Raw genomic sequence first — 13488 nt, forward strand, 5'->3', positions numbered from 1 at the left:
GGACAAGAACCCTCCACCCGCGGGGAGGGAGAAAGACCCCCAGCCACAGAGCTGGCAGTGGCAGGGGCCCAAAGCGCCCATGCTTGCCGCCAAGTAGCCGAGGCGGCCGTGTTCACGCAGGAGGCAGGTAGAGCACCACAGGAGAAGGTGAGGCAGCTTGCCGTGCTGGGGGAAAGGGGAAAACACAGCAGTTAAATCCATCCCATCTGCCAAGGGCTCACAGCACCTGGAAGGAGCACGAGGAGTTTTGCATCCGGACCAGGTGCAGTACAGGAAAAGCAATGGGTCCGACCGGCGCTGGAGAACGGACAGGGGAGTTCACACACGGGGAGTGGAAGCTCTGGGGAAGAGCTGCTTCTCCCTGCTTCAGCCTAACCGGTATATTCTGAAGGTGGTCAAAGGGGTACACACGCTGGATTCGGGGCAATGCTCGGAAGGAAGAGGGAAGCAGTATCAATGGGACCCTTTTCGGCCAGGCCAGGGAGACGCAAGTTAATAACGGGCTCATCGGGTTCCCTACGCATCCGAAGGAAATAGCTTCCCGCAAATGTTTTCCACTCGCTGATCTGTTTACCTCCTTCAGAACCCGGAGAGGCATACACCTTTCCACCCCACACCTTCTACAGTGAGGACGGAAAGCCACCAAGTCAAAGCCTCAGCAGCACAGCCCTGCTCCCAAATCCAGCCAAACTGCTCTAACTACTACCCCGGGCACGCTGTGTCTAACCCCTCCGCACACAGAGCCCTGGGAGCTTCCTGGGTTACTGCCGACTGTTGGTTGGTTGCTCGTGTCAACTTCAATGAAAGGAAGCTGCCAAATTGTTCCCTGAATGTGTCCGATACGCTACAGACCATCCCCGACCCAGACCACTCACATTTTCCCCAGGGACACGCTCTAGCCCTTGGTGAGAAGCCAGTCAAACCCTCTGAAGGATGTTTTAAGCAGTGGTCTACTAACTGGTAAATAATGGAGACGCCATCTACCAGACACATTAATCAACTGATAAGCAGCAAGGAGATTTTAATTGTTGATTTGTTGTCTGGCAAAGGCAACGCCTGCCCGAAGCACGGGATGAGGGGTTAGAAGCGTACAGTGAACTTGGAGATGGGGACCAGCCTGTTATCAGAGGCGAGACTGCGATGTGAGAAGCCGCTAGATCGAAGAGCAGAAGACCAGCGTGTCAGGCTGGCTGCGTGCTGAACAGCTAACCAAAGCCAACAGCTTGTGAACTCCCACCTCCGACCGTCAGCTCGGAATCACACACGTACCCCACGGTCCCCGGAGAGCCGCGACGGTCCTGCCGAGAGAGCTGCTGTGGGAGGCAGCGCTTCAGAGGCTCCGACAGAAACATCCCAAGGAAGACGGTGGGCAACTAAGCAGAAGAGCCAGCTGGCAGCAGAGCGGGCCCCTTCTAGCATCCTGCAGTCAACAAAACCCCCGCTCTGAAAGGAGAGCGGGGGCAGCAGACCCGAGGGGTTTGAGGACGGAGCCAGTGCTGGTGCCACCTTCCCAGGAAAGGCGAGGGAAACGTTTCCGTGCCAGTTGTAGACGCACCTCTGGATGTGGAAGCACCCTCAGATGTATGAGCCTTCAGTGGCTCTGTGGGCAGGGGCTGCCTGCGCCACACAGACCGTCTCCTTTCCCAGGGGGATACAGCTTGAAGACTACAAGCAGGATTTTCATTGAACACCTGTGGAAAGGCGAGTTGTCCCTTAGCCACGTGCTGTGCGAGGATTACTAAACCATGCAAGGCCTCTTTTGGCTCTCCTGCTGCAAGGACTCAGGTGCAGCGCAGACTTGGCAAATCCAGGGACCCTGAGAATCAGTGATCCAACACGGAGAGCCTCCGGACCTGCCCTGCCCAGCATCAGCTCTTCGGGGGCCCGTCAGCAAAGGCAGCTGTAGAGAAGAGCCAACGCTCCAAACCAGCGACTTAAATCCTGTTGCCAAAGGGCTGACACCACACTGAGCACTGCCAGTTCTTTCCCACGTACATTCGAGGCAACTACTGATCTTGTGCTTAAACTCCTGGACAGCCAGACCAGGGAGGAGGTAGCCACAGAGACACCTTGTGACCTAAAGGCTGGCTTTGAATCCCAGACTGTGGGGACAGAAGGAGATGCGTGATGTTGCTCGGTCAAATTCAACTCAACGGCTCTCATGCAGAGGTTTGTCTTTTTTTTTTTTTCCCCCCCCTCCAACACAAGTTTCAGAAACAGGTGAGAACAAGAAGGCCACATTCAGAAAAAAAGAAGTTCTCCAGTTGGAAAACAGCCCTGGAGGATGGCGAGAAGCACAGCGCCGGTGAGAGACAGACAGCTCCGATGCAGCACGGACTCTGCAGCCACATGCAGAGAGTTGAGCCCAACCATGGTACGGGACTGCAAGACGCCACACCAGGTACCTGCAGGCAGCTCTGATGCTTCAGACCAGCTCCCTTCTTGCACAGATAACTCATTTCATGCGCAGCTCTGCTTCTAACCCAATAAATCAATCCTGAGCAACCAGTCTCTGCCAAAGACTAAGTGCCATCAATGCCGCTCAAGCAATAAGGCACAGGAGAAGCCACTCAAAGGGAACCTGCTCAGACCTGACTTGACAGGCTCTCGACCTCCCAGGAAAGGGAATTCACTCCAGCTGGTAGCAAAGCCACATTTTGTGCTGTCTCCTTCAGGCTGTGAGGAGCTACAGCACTTCCTAGGGATCTATCCTGACCACACCAGTTACCAGAGCGGAAACCGAGGTGGCGTACCTCTTCGCAACATCCTCGGAAGAGGCAGATCGGTACTGGTTTACAAAGCCTTAGGTAGGTAGTAGAAGGTTTCCACCGACTTCAACAAGCTTTGGATCAGACCTTAAAAACATTTGTTCAACAGTATTTCTCTGTCATTAATACAGTCTTATAAATTCCTTTCTCCTTCTCTTTACAGTGAAAGCTAAGAGCCTTTAGGCATAGGGATTACAGCATCCCAGCATTAATGTCAACCCCAACACACAGCTAGAGCTGGAGAAAGAATAAAAATGCTATGGGTGGAAATGACTTGATCTCTAGCTAAAAGCAACTGGCTGACATGAAAGCCAAAAGCAGCAGGGAGAAGCCAATTTGCTTTCTGAAACTCTCAGCTTGAGAAACACACCTGTACTAGCAACACAGGACAGGAATCTTTATTTAAATAGTTTATTTACATTCTCAGCAGGGTCTCTTTATACTTCACTCATTACTCCTAGAGCAAGAACTAGCTCCGAGCCCAAGCTTTGAGAGCAAGACCCTCCCCTCTCCCAACTCTGTATCAGGGCTTTGCCTACACTCCCTCAACACCTAAAAGACCCCATTCTCCTCCGAGTAAAGTACATTCAAATGCAAATCCATCCTTAGCACTTCAACTTCGGTGGAGCTCAGCAAGGTTATGAAGCTGAAGTCAATTCAACCAGGCAGCAAAGATCCAGCAAGAGGTCAAGATGCATCTCCAGCCTGGCACAGGCGCTGGAGGAAGAACACATCATCCCCTCCAGCAAGGCAAGCTTTCCTCGTGCCGGCACTTCACACCGTTTCAAACACCGTGGTGGAGAGGCAGAACCGTGCTTCGAGCAGCAAATGTCACTTACCAACATACTCAGAGAGGAACACAACAAAGAACGGAGTGACCAGGTCATTGATTCCCTGTACATAGCCGCTGGCTGGGTGTCGGATGGCCCAGATAAACAGGATTCTTTCAAAGATCTAGGGAAGAACGAGGGAAAGCAGGTACCTGCATTAGCCGTGCAAAAAGGAAAGGCAGAAAAGCATAACTGCTAAGCTCAGGGAGCAGAGATCATGCGCTGACAGGCTCTTCTGCAGCAATACGGGTAAGATAAGAAGCATACAAGTCCTAGGAGAGACTCCTGTACGATCCACAGATCCCACACACAAGCCAGCCCACGCTTCACGGAACAAGGCAGCCCAGGCTCCTCATCAAAGCCTCCTCTTGAAGAAACGCAGACCCAACTTTTCAAGATCCAAGTGGCTTAACACCCTTCCACCCATAGGCCTGGGCTGCCCATTAGCAGAGCAGCACGCCTTGCTGAACATCACGTGGACAGCAAAGGCTGTTATCCGGGCTCTTTAATCATCGAGCAGCAGCCCAGTACTCCCAGCAAAACATCACAGATCAGGAGAGTTCTTAGCAGAGCCTCCCCCCAAACCAACGTGTTATTTCCAGACTGCCCCAGCCCCAGGACACCATGCTCTGACACACCACATACACACGCTGAGCTTGTTTTGATAGAGGACAGATGTTCACACCTTCTGGCCACCTTCTCAAACCCATCCCTGCCTGGGTTTCTCACATACCACTTCGCACAGAAGAAGTTTCGTAGCAAAACACAACTGATCTCCTGTTCTGGTTCAAATGCCTCGAAATTGTTTCAAAACAAAAGCTTCAGGTCTTCTACCAACTCTTGGCTACCTCTCGCCACAAAGGAGCCGATCTCATAACCCCTGAGCTCCAAACGCGATGTCTTTCAGAAACGTGGGACAAGACCAGACAGTTTCAGCAGGTATTTGCATCAGGAGCTGTCAGGCAGGGAAGTTTCCCTGCAAAGCTAACTCACTACTGGCAGCGCTGGTCTAACCCCACGCACACACGCCCCAGGGCAAACGTGGGCCAGGAGCTTCCCTCTTCCTTACCTCCTGGACAAGCGGCTGCTGGAAGAGGGGGATGAGTGGGTTGGTCCTCGGAATGTCAATGTGGATCTGGAAGAGAAGGTGGGTTACACAGGCCAGTTGTTTCAGGGGCACAGTAACTCATCACAGGTTAACAGAGGGGAATCCACCCCTCAGTGTGTCCCCCCAGGCGAGAGCTGCACTTGCTGACAAGCACACCGAGTGCTACAGACGGCAGCTGCACTGAGAAAATCATCTCCAGTTTTATCTCCAGTCTCCTCTGCTCAGGTGTGGGCAGGTGACCAGAGCTGGGGTCTGAAATCCAGTTATCAGATCAAGTTAGGGAAGGCTTAAACTAATACCCTTAAGAAGACGGACAGAAACATGGTGCCCTGTCCCCAGGGAGAAGACTCCTAATAGTTCTAGCTAGAAGAATTCCTAGCATGGCCCCAACTGCAAGAGGGAGGAAAGGGAAACACCAAGGCAGAAAGGCAGGCAACAGGCAGAGGGCTCGTACCTGTCGGTATGTGTCTTGATGGTGCTCCTCATTCCGGGAATCGTAATACTGCTGGATGAAGCCAAAGTACTCCTCCCGCTTACGCTGCAAAGTCAGCTTTCGCCGCTCCATGTTTGCGGGGAGATAACCCTGCGGCAGGAAAACCCATGTCAGGGCAGATCCTCTTCCCTCACCACAAACCATCCCCTGAAATCCTGCCAGGCAGCCTGTGCATCTGGAAGCATCAGGCACAGAGACTCGGGAGCTGGAGAAAGAGCTTTCGCGGGTTTTGGCTTTCCCAGCCTCCGATGCCTCTTCTGATCTTGGGGTAACCCAACTTCATGGGATTCAGCTTCCCAAAACAGAGTGAACCACATGATCCCAGCACCAGTTTGGGCTTTGTGCTCAAGGAGGATGTAACAATTACACTCCCTGAGCAAAAAAAACAAAAACCCTACAGCTCACCCGTAGGCTGGGCACAGATACAGGACGAGCAACCCCGGTTACGGGACACACGGAGGTCTAAGGGTGCATGTCCCTGGCTCGGCACATTCCCCCCCCCAAACTCCTGTGTCACAGCTCCAAGTACTCACTGAGAGGAGACGCCACGTCACGGGCCGGACCTCTCTGGGCACACCAGGCCAGCTGCATTTCCTCAGCTCATCTGCAAACGGACAGTGGTGGCAATGGATTAGATCCTAGGCACGTCCAGGAACCACTACACCTAGAAGGAGAGGAAAGCCCAGTCTGCTCCTGCAGGCTCTGGAGACACTGAGCCTCCAGGAAGGCTCCACGTTTGCAGTGACTGGGGATGTGGGTCTGTGGCAAGGGGAGCAGAGATGCTTTCAGCTCAGCCCGGGCACAGGACTGGTGGCTGCAGAGGCTCCAACGCGCAAGAGCCTGCGTTCTCATGCAGAGCCCAACAGCCCTCAGTGATCATAACGATCATTTGCGAGATGGAGAAAGACTGGAAAGGGACAGGTAGCTGGTGAAGGACATAACCGTCTCCCAACAGAGCAGTTTGTGCAACCATCCCACTTGGAGCAACTGCAGGTAGTCATTTTATCCACCCTGGAGCAGACCTGAAGCAGGCAGCAGCCCCCCTCTGCCTTCCCCTTCCCACCCACAGGCACCCCCCTTTTGCCACACTCACCCAGGTCCGTGTTGTGGCTGGAAAGGAGCTGCCGAAACTTCTCCAGGCGGGTTTTCTCCCTCACGGTCATGGGGGGAGCACCCGAAGCATTTTGGTCAGAGATTCGGGCGACGAGTGGAATGACGGGCCGAAGGGGAAGGGACTGCTGCTTTTGAAGGGTGGTCCGCACACAGGCCTCCTCTGCAAGGGGGAGACGCTGCAGTGAGGCGGGGAAGGAGACCGCACCTCTCCAACCCTACCTCGCTCCTCTGGCCACTGTCAGTGACCTGCCACTGCAGATTTCACCCTTCTCTTCCCCAGCCCTAGCAAAGAGAGCATCGCTGGCCCACTCTGAGGGATCAACCAGTTCACAGGCGCCTGTCATGGCTCCTCCATCACTTCCCCCTGTTTCTCCTTTCCTCTCTTCCTCCTGCATCCAGACACCTGGCTGCCAGGGGATCGGACCTCTCCCTCCACATGGGAAGCCATGGGCAGAAGGATACAGGAGATGAGGCAGAAGGAGCCCGCGAGAATCCCAGAAGAACTGACCTTCAGATCTGCCCTACTCGACTCTGATCTAAACAGTGATCAAGCTAATTGCTAGCACAGAGAGAGGAGGAGGAGGAGACAGGCTGCCAATGCCACCTGCTGGCAGCAGGGACCTGCTGGGTTACTTTCAGAGCGCAGGCAGCCGTCTGCCTGCGACAAGGCAGAGCGAGCAGGGGCTGATGCTGCCCAGCTCCCTGCCCAAGCTCTACCGACCTGGGCTCTACGGGGCCTCATCCAGACCTCTGCCAAGAGCAGCACGCAGGGCCACAAAGGAAGCAGAAGGTGAGCAATCCCAAGCAAGAACTTAAGTATCTCTCCAAAATCCCTTAGCACCAAAAACATGGGATCCTCTGGGACAGACGTGCCTGTATGCAGGATACTGAGCAGCAGAGGAGACTGCAGCATTAAGGCCAGGACTCCAAAAATGGCTCCTTGGAGTGCAGGATACTACAAGGAGGCCAAAGCCGTTGCTGGGCTTACGGGCTGTGCCACAGCCTCTCGCCCATAACATGCGCGTAGCAGCAAGCGGCTGAGTTCAGCAGTCAACCAGGAGAGCACCGGAGCAGGAGGCTGCTCATGAAGATGGCTCTTACCAGATGTCCTGGAGAGCTGGGCCTCGCTGCTGGACTTGATGACCTTGCAGTTGGTGGGCATGTCGCTGAGAGCGGACTGGGCTCGCTCGGGTTTCGCCCGCAGCTTACTGTGGTTCTCCAGAACCTGGGCTGCCGTGGCCTTGGCCACTTTAGAGTTCAGAGTTTGCAAAGAAGAGGAGGAGGAAGAAAAGTCCTCATCTTCGTCATCACCGATGTCCCAGGCATCACTGGTGTTGCGGGCAAACTCGTGAAAGCTGGAGGCCTTCTTGCTTTTCATAGGCAGCGCGTTGGCCTTGGAGCGGTCCTTGATGAAGCTGGGAGCCAGAGAGAAACAGAATGAGAGCAATGCTGTCAGACGAGTCCATTTTCTTCCTTTCCCTATGTCCGCACTCCAACCAGCCAGTCCCTTTTTCCAGTTTCCCCCATTCCCCCTCCCAAACCTAAGGAACGTGTTAAGTCTCTCCGGGCTGCCCGCTGCCGGGAGGCAGAGCCCGAGCCGGTACGATGGCAGGGCACGGAGGCCACAGTGCCAGCAGACGGCTGGAGAGGCGCCAGGATTCCCAGCTCAGAAGGGCAAAGGGGAGGAGAGGTATACAATTCCTTCAGCTCTGCCTGCCCCCACCCTAGAGAAAACTGGTAGATTAACACACCCCCCCCAAAAAAAAAGCCTTGCGACCTGGGGAGAGGCATGTCAGAGGTTAGATGGAGACGGTCTGCGCTCGTGGACACTCCCGATACAGCTGCGATGGCTCCCAGCAGACAGACCAGCCTGGTTCTTTTCCCAGGCACAGGAGGAGCCTTCGCATTTACCCTTAAGCTCCAGGAGTCAAAGTCCACCACCTGAAGTGTCACAGAAAAGGGGAAACCTTCACCGCTACACAGTGCGAGATAGAGACAAGGAGGCAATTCAGATCAGCTCTGCCTTTTCCTGCCGGGAAGGGTGCTGCCATTCTGCACCCTCGTGGCTGCCGGGCAGCTTTACCTCCCCTTCCCTTAATTCTTCCGTCTCCGAAAGGGAGCAGAGGGTTCAGACACCACTGCTAAAAAATAGGCCTTTGGTGTGGCTGGTAGAAAATGGATTTCTGGTCATAAAGGCAGCCAGCAGATAAGCTTTCCCTGCAAGCTTTCGCACAGCTCAAGACAGCACTGCACACCACTGCTGCCTTTCTCTGCCAGAACATCACAGAGGACGCCAAAGACCTCCACCTACTGCAGGACTGAGCCAAAAACCTGCAAAGCCTCGTGCCCTGCATCTCCAGAAGATAAACACTTACTTTTTGGTGAGCCGGGGATCCAGCGGAGGATGCTGTGCTCCATAGACAGGCTGAATGCTGTAGGAAGAGGATAGAAAAAAAGAAGATAGTGCAAAAAGCTACAGAGCACCCACAAATAATCTCCTCAGCCTAGACTGGGGTCACACTTCTTGCCTGCTGTCAGGAGCTGAATACAGACCAATAAACTTCCGTCCTCAAAGCCTTAGATCCAAAGTGCCACATTCAGATGAAGATTTGTTCTTTGCAGCAGCAAAGAGAAGCCTTGTTTAAACTCTTAGCAGATCCTAAATCCCAGCTCAGGCTGGAGACAGCCTCTTTTCTGCACCACCGATTCATCCTGAGCGACCACATGTCTCAGTGCCCCTGCCTTAAACACTGACGTTCATTCTCTTTTCCATCAAGGGGATTTCCAGGTTTGGGAATTCATGTTTCCAAGCCCTGCGGGACCGAGAAGGACTCTAGCCAGCGACACTAAGGCTCTCTGCAATGCAGTTGAGGGTTTGAACCCCATGTTGGTTCTCAAGCTCGTAGCCAATGCCGCGGTGAAGCTGCCTCTGGTACTGTACACAGTTTGACTTGGGTCCAAATCCCAGCTGAATCAACTGCTTCCTATGGGGCCTGAAGTGAGTCACCGCGTCTCAGTCCCTCAGCTCACCTCCCTGTGGAGTGGGACAGGGAGCCCGAGAGCTGCGGGCACTATGTGGGGAGCATCACCTCGGAGAGGAGCTACCAGATGAGCGCTCATCACCAGTTTTACGGGCTCTGGAAATCAGACAGGGATCCCGAGTTATCACCTCCATTTGGGTAACTATTCACAGCCACGCCACCCTGAAAAAACATCTCTGGAAAACAAGTCCTCCCCATCCTCTGGTACACAGCACGGTCCCGCATCCCATGGCAGAGACAAGGGCCCATTCAGAGCTAGCACACAAGGGACAGACTCCTCTTGGGTCAACAGAGCTGGCTTGGTTTCCAGGAGCTGCAGATGGTGCCCGGCAGTAAAACGAGCAGAGCCCAGGCGTGTAGGAGGGGGACGGCAGCCTGGTGCAGCTGGAAAGCACGCTGGGAACCAGTTGATGCTGGGGAGGCGGCAGCAACAGGCCCAGGTGGCAGGGGAGAGATGCAGAGATCCAGGGCAGAGGCTGGAAATGACCGCAGCACAGAGAGATCCCGGTGGTGAAGCCCGGCGAGGGGTGGACTCGTCGCTGGAGCAGCCACCCCACGTGGCTGGAAGCGCTGAAAAGGCTCACTGTGTTTACCCACCAGCGATCAAGCCTAGGAAAGAGTTTGCTGACTAATTAGCATCTAGGAGTCAGGACAGCTATTAAGCAGAGGCACCCCCGTGGGTGGGCATAGCAAGCAGATTATCGGGAGTAAGAAAAACAGCCCCTCCAGATCAGCGCTGCTTCTCAGTGACTCATGGCAGCTCCTTGCAGAAGAGGAGGCTGCAGAGCCTCTCCGATACCCAGCACCGAGCTCGCACCGTCTCGTGACGGCAGTCACAGCGCTGCTCCTCTCTGCGCAGGGACCCACACGTTGCCGACGGGTGACCGCTTTGATTCACATGCGAAGCCCTGAACTTCACAAGCCAAACCAACGATGTGTGTTAGAGATAGAGGAGGGGATGTGGCAGGCAGCTCTGGGTGAGGAAACCCTTTCCTGGGGCTCTGAAGCAATCGGCTGCTGCCTTCACTGGCTAACGGCTGATACAACAGCAGAGGGTCCACCTCCCAAGCAGCTCTTTTTAAAGAATTTGAACCCAGGCTCCCCCAAACAAAGCATCCCGAGTTGATCTAACTGCACAGCCCATCAGTCTGTGCTCCCACACAAGCAGCTGAAGATGACAGTCTCGTTCCCAGCAGGCTACAGAGGCAGGGCTGAACACCACCATCCTGCATTGGTGAGCTCGAACCACTGCATGAAGCAGGTTCTCCCCACATTTGTCCCTTCTTTGCCAATTCTCTGCCCTATACGCCTGAGTAGAAGGTGCAACAGGCTGGACAGGAGGAGTGAAAATGTTCCGAGGTGTGCAACAGGTGACTTCCTAAGATACACGAGCACATGCACAACTGCCAGACGGCAAGTTTGTGCTGTAGCATCTGTGGTGCCCTCGATGTCTGATCCCCCTCCTTCAGCTCACATGCCTGTAGCTGACTCCCAGCAGATGCTACAGCTCCACACAAAGGTGCATGAGCACATCCTACCAACAAAACCAAGGCAGGGGAGCAATACAACCAAGTGATGCTCAGTAAGTTTATTTCCTCACTCTTGCCTGGTTTTCCCTGATGCAGCTTGGCCGGATGAATCTGCTGTCTCCAAGCTTATCTCCCTGCCTGAAGCCATCTTTGCCTGACTTTCCACGGACAGAAAGCTCAGGGCAGGCACTGCGTCTCAGCAAACACACCACTGGGTCAAGAGCCGAGACCTAAGCTGACACAGTGCTCCCAAACTGCCTGGAGGAGTCCCCTGTCCTGTCTCAGTTTAAGCTCTTTGGGACAGGCATTTCTTGCTACTCGTATGATCACTGTCTGGTACAGGCGGTGACTGACAGTGTCTGGTACAACAGTTGTGGTATCTGCGTTACACCACTCACAAGGAGACCATCGCAGGGTGTGCGTTATTGACACCACAGCAGAAAGCACATCCATGAAACCTCAGTGCCACTTCAGACACAGAACACATTTATTCCTAGCAGGTTCTGTTTCTCCCCTTTTAAAACAGCGTTTAAATACCCCCCACCGCAGCCTGGCTGCCCATCTCCCTAAAGAGCAGGAAATAAACAGCCCATGGCACAGGGTAACACACCAGACCGACCTGCCACGGCATCCCCAGAAAATTACTGGGGTGAGAATCCCCAACGCAAAAACCACAGGGCAGTAATGGGAACGTGAAACAACGTTTACTAGTTCTACCACCGTAAGTCTACAAGGAAAAAACACCAAGTAGAAGCTAATAAAACTCAGTGACCAAATCCACAAAGTGTCATGGAAAAGGAAACTAACAGTCTCCAAATCTTTACAAAGCCTCCCTCTGCCAGCTTGTCAGGGCAAAGAAAGGAGAGAGCCAAGAATCTCTCAAAGAAGATCTCTCAAAGCTCAGACAAAAAAGAAGAAGGGGAGCTTCGTGTCTAGCGACCACAGATGCAGCACATCCCACCCCCACCTTTCATGGTTGTATTGCCCAAGAGCCGTCGGTAACCATCCCCGGAAAGGACCAGGACGCAGGGTGTTTGGAGGCGGTAACAAGGCTCCTGGACAGCAGGATATTTGCCAAGCAGCCAGTTAGGAGCAGGGGAGAACTTTGCCAAAAACTTGACGTTGGAGTGTATTGTCAGGCAGGACCGGCTGCCTCCCAGACCGGTTCACCTGGTTTGAGCTTTCCAAGCTGACGCTTGAAGTCAACCACTGCAGAAGAGAGATGCTGTCTAAGACCACCAGCTGGAAGCACGACTCTGACCTCCGGGTAAGGGATAGGTGCAATCGGGAGACAAAATGACCCACGGAGAGCACAGCGTTTTCTTCCCCCGTGAGCTGAAAAGGGGAACGTGCAGCGCTCGTTGCTTTCCCTTTGCTTGTCACAGACCTGGATTGTCCCACCAACCTGAGGGAGCGGGCGCAGCGACAAAGAATGGAGTGAAAGCACATTAGAAAGAGAGATTTAACTGGCCTAGCAGGATTTAAAGCCAACTAAGCGTTTCAGACTTCGCCTGCACACCAGGAGGGGAAGGGCAGGGTTCAGATAAGGCAAATGAGAGCAAATATGAGGAGCACCAGACGGGAACAGCACTTGTGAAAGCCTCCCCAGAGAGGTGGGTGCCCTCTCCCCGTGGGAGCGTTGCTCCCAAGGTCTTGTAGGAAGCACCTCCGTCACCACCACCAGCCTCTTCTTCCCAAACACCGCCCGAATCAGACATTTCACTAGTTTCTTGCATCCCTGGGTGAGCGTGGGTGCCTCAACAGGAACCAGGACATCACAGAGGAACCGAAGCAGGGGAGGTGCACGCAGAGAGCCCCCACAGCCCCTCGTATCGACTAGAGGTGGACCAGAAGTGACACCCGCACAGGAGAGGATAACAGGAGGGGCACACGCGTTGGCAGCGGCATCTGTTTGGGACAGAGTTGCTGCCACCCAAAGCGACACCTCTAAGGGCTTCGGGAAGGGATGAGGTTTCTTCAGTGTCTGTGGAAAGGAGGACGGTACAGCCCTGGCTCCGAGGCCACCCCAGGGGGGCCTTCAAAGCCCTGACCCCCTCCACCCTGCTTCCCATGGGGCAGAGGGTGCACACAGGGATCCCCACATGGCCTGCCCTGCCCTACAGATGAGGGGAGAATCCTAGCGCTACCCATGTCCCCTACACGGCAGGGGGGGGCTTCCTCCAGCAGAACTCCCCTGCCCCATAGCCGGGGGTTCCCCTGGCGTCCGCCCCTTTTGCAGGGGGAACCTCAGGGCCCCCAGCCCACTCCCCTGCCCCATAGCCGGGGGAGATACCCCTGGTATCCCCCTCTCCCCCTGCAGGGGGGTACCCTGGGGTCCCCAACCCCATAGCCAGGGTTGATACCCCTGGTATCCCCCCACACCTTGCAGGGGGTCCCCGGGGGCCCCCACCGCCACAGCCAAGGTTGGTACCTCTAGTATCCCCCCCTTGCAGGGGGCGCCCCAAGTCCCCCAGCCCCATAGCCAGGGCTGATACCCCCAGTATCCCCCCCCTTGCAGGGGGTCCCCAGCCCCATAGCCAGGTTGGGCGCCCCTGACAGCCCTTTCCCAAGGCAGCGGGACTGCTCCAGCCTCCCCACCCACCGCC

The 13488-nt window shown here is 54.8% G+C and overlaps 1 protein-coding gene across 1 annotated transcript in view; it reads right to left on the reverse strand.

The window, feature by feature from the left end:
- The window catches only part of TBC1D22B (TBC1 domain family, member 22B), a 23414-nt gene that overhangs the window by 5487 nt on the left and 4439 nt on the right, over positions 1-13488 (reverse strand). Inside the window, exons 2-8 of the mRNA XM_009891736.1 lie at positions 8688-8744; positions 7414-7727; positions 6293-6472; positions 5733-5803; positions 5161-5289; positions 4668-4733; positions 3608-3722 (exon numbers count right to left, since the gene is read on the reverse strand). Of these exons, the coding sequence (XP_009890038.1) occupies positions 3608-3722; positions 4668-4733; positions 5161-5289; positions 5733-5803; positions 6293-6472; positions 7414-7727; positions 8688-8744 (932 nt within the window). The remainder of the gene's footprint in view (positions 1-3607; positions 3723-4667; positions 4734-5160; positions 5290-5732; positions 5804-6292; positions 6473-7413; positions 7728-8687; positions 8745-13488) is intronic.

Source organism: Charadrius vociferus, unplaced genomic scaffold (assembly GCF_000708025.1).
Source record: "Charadrius vociferus isolate BGI_N301 unplaced genomic scaffold, ASM70802v2 scaffold819, whole genome shotgun sequence".
Classification (NCBI taxonomy): domain Eukaryota; kingdom Metazoa; phylum Chordata; class Aves; order Charadriiformes; family Charadriidae; genus Charadrius; species Charadrius vociferus.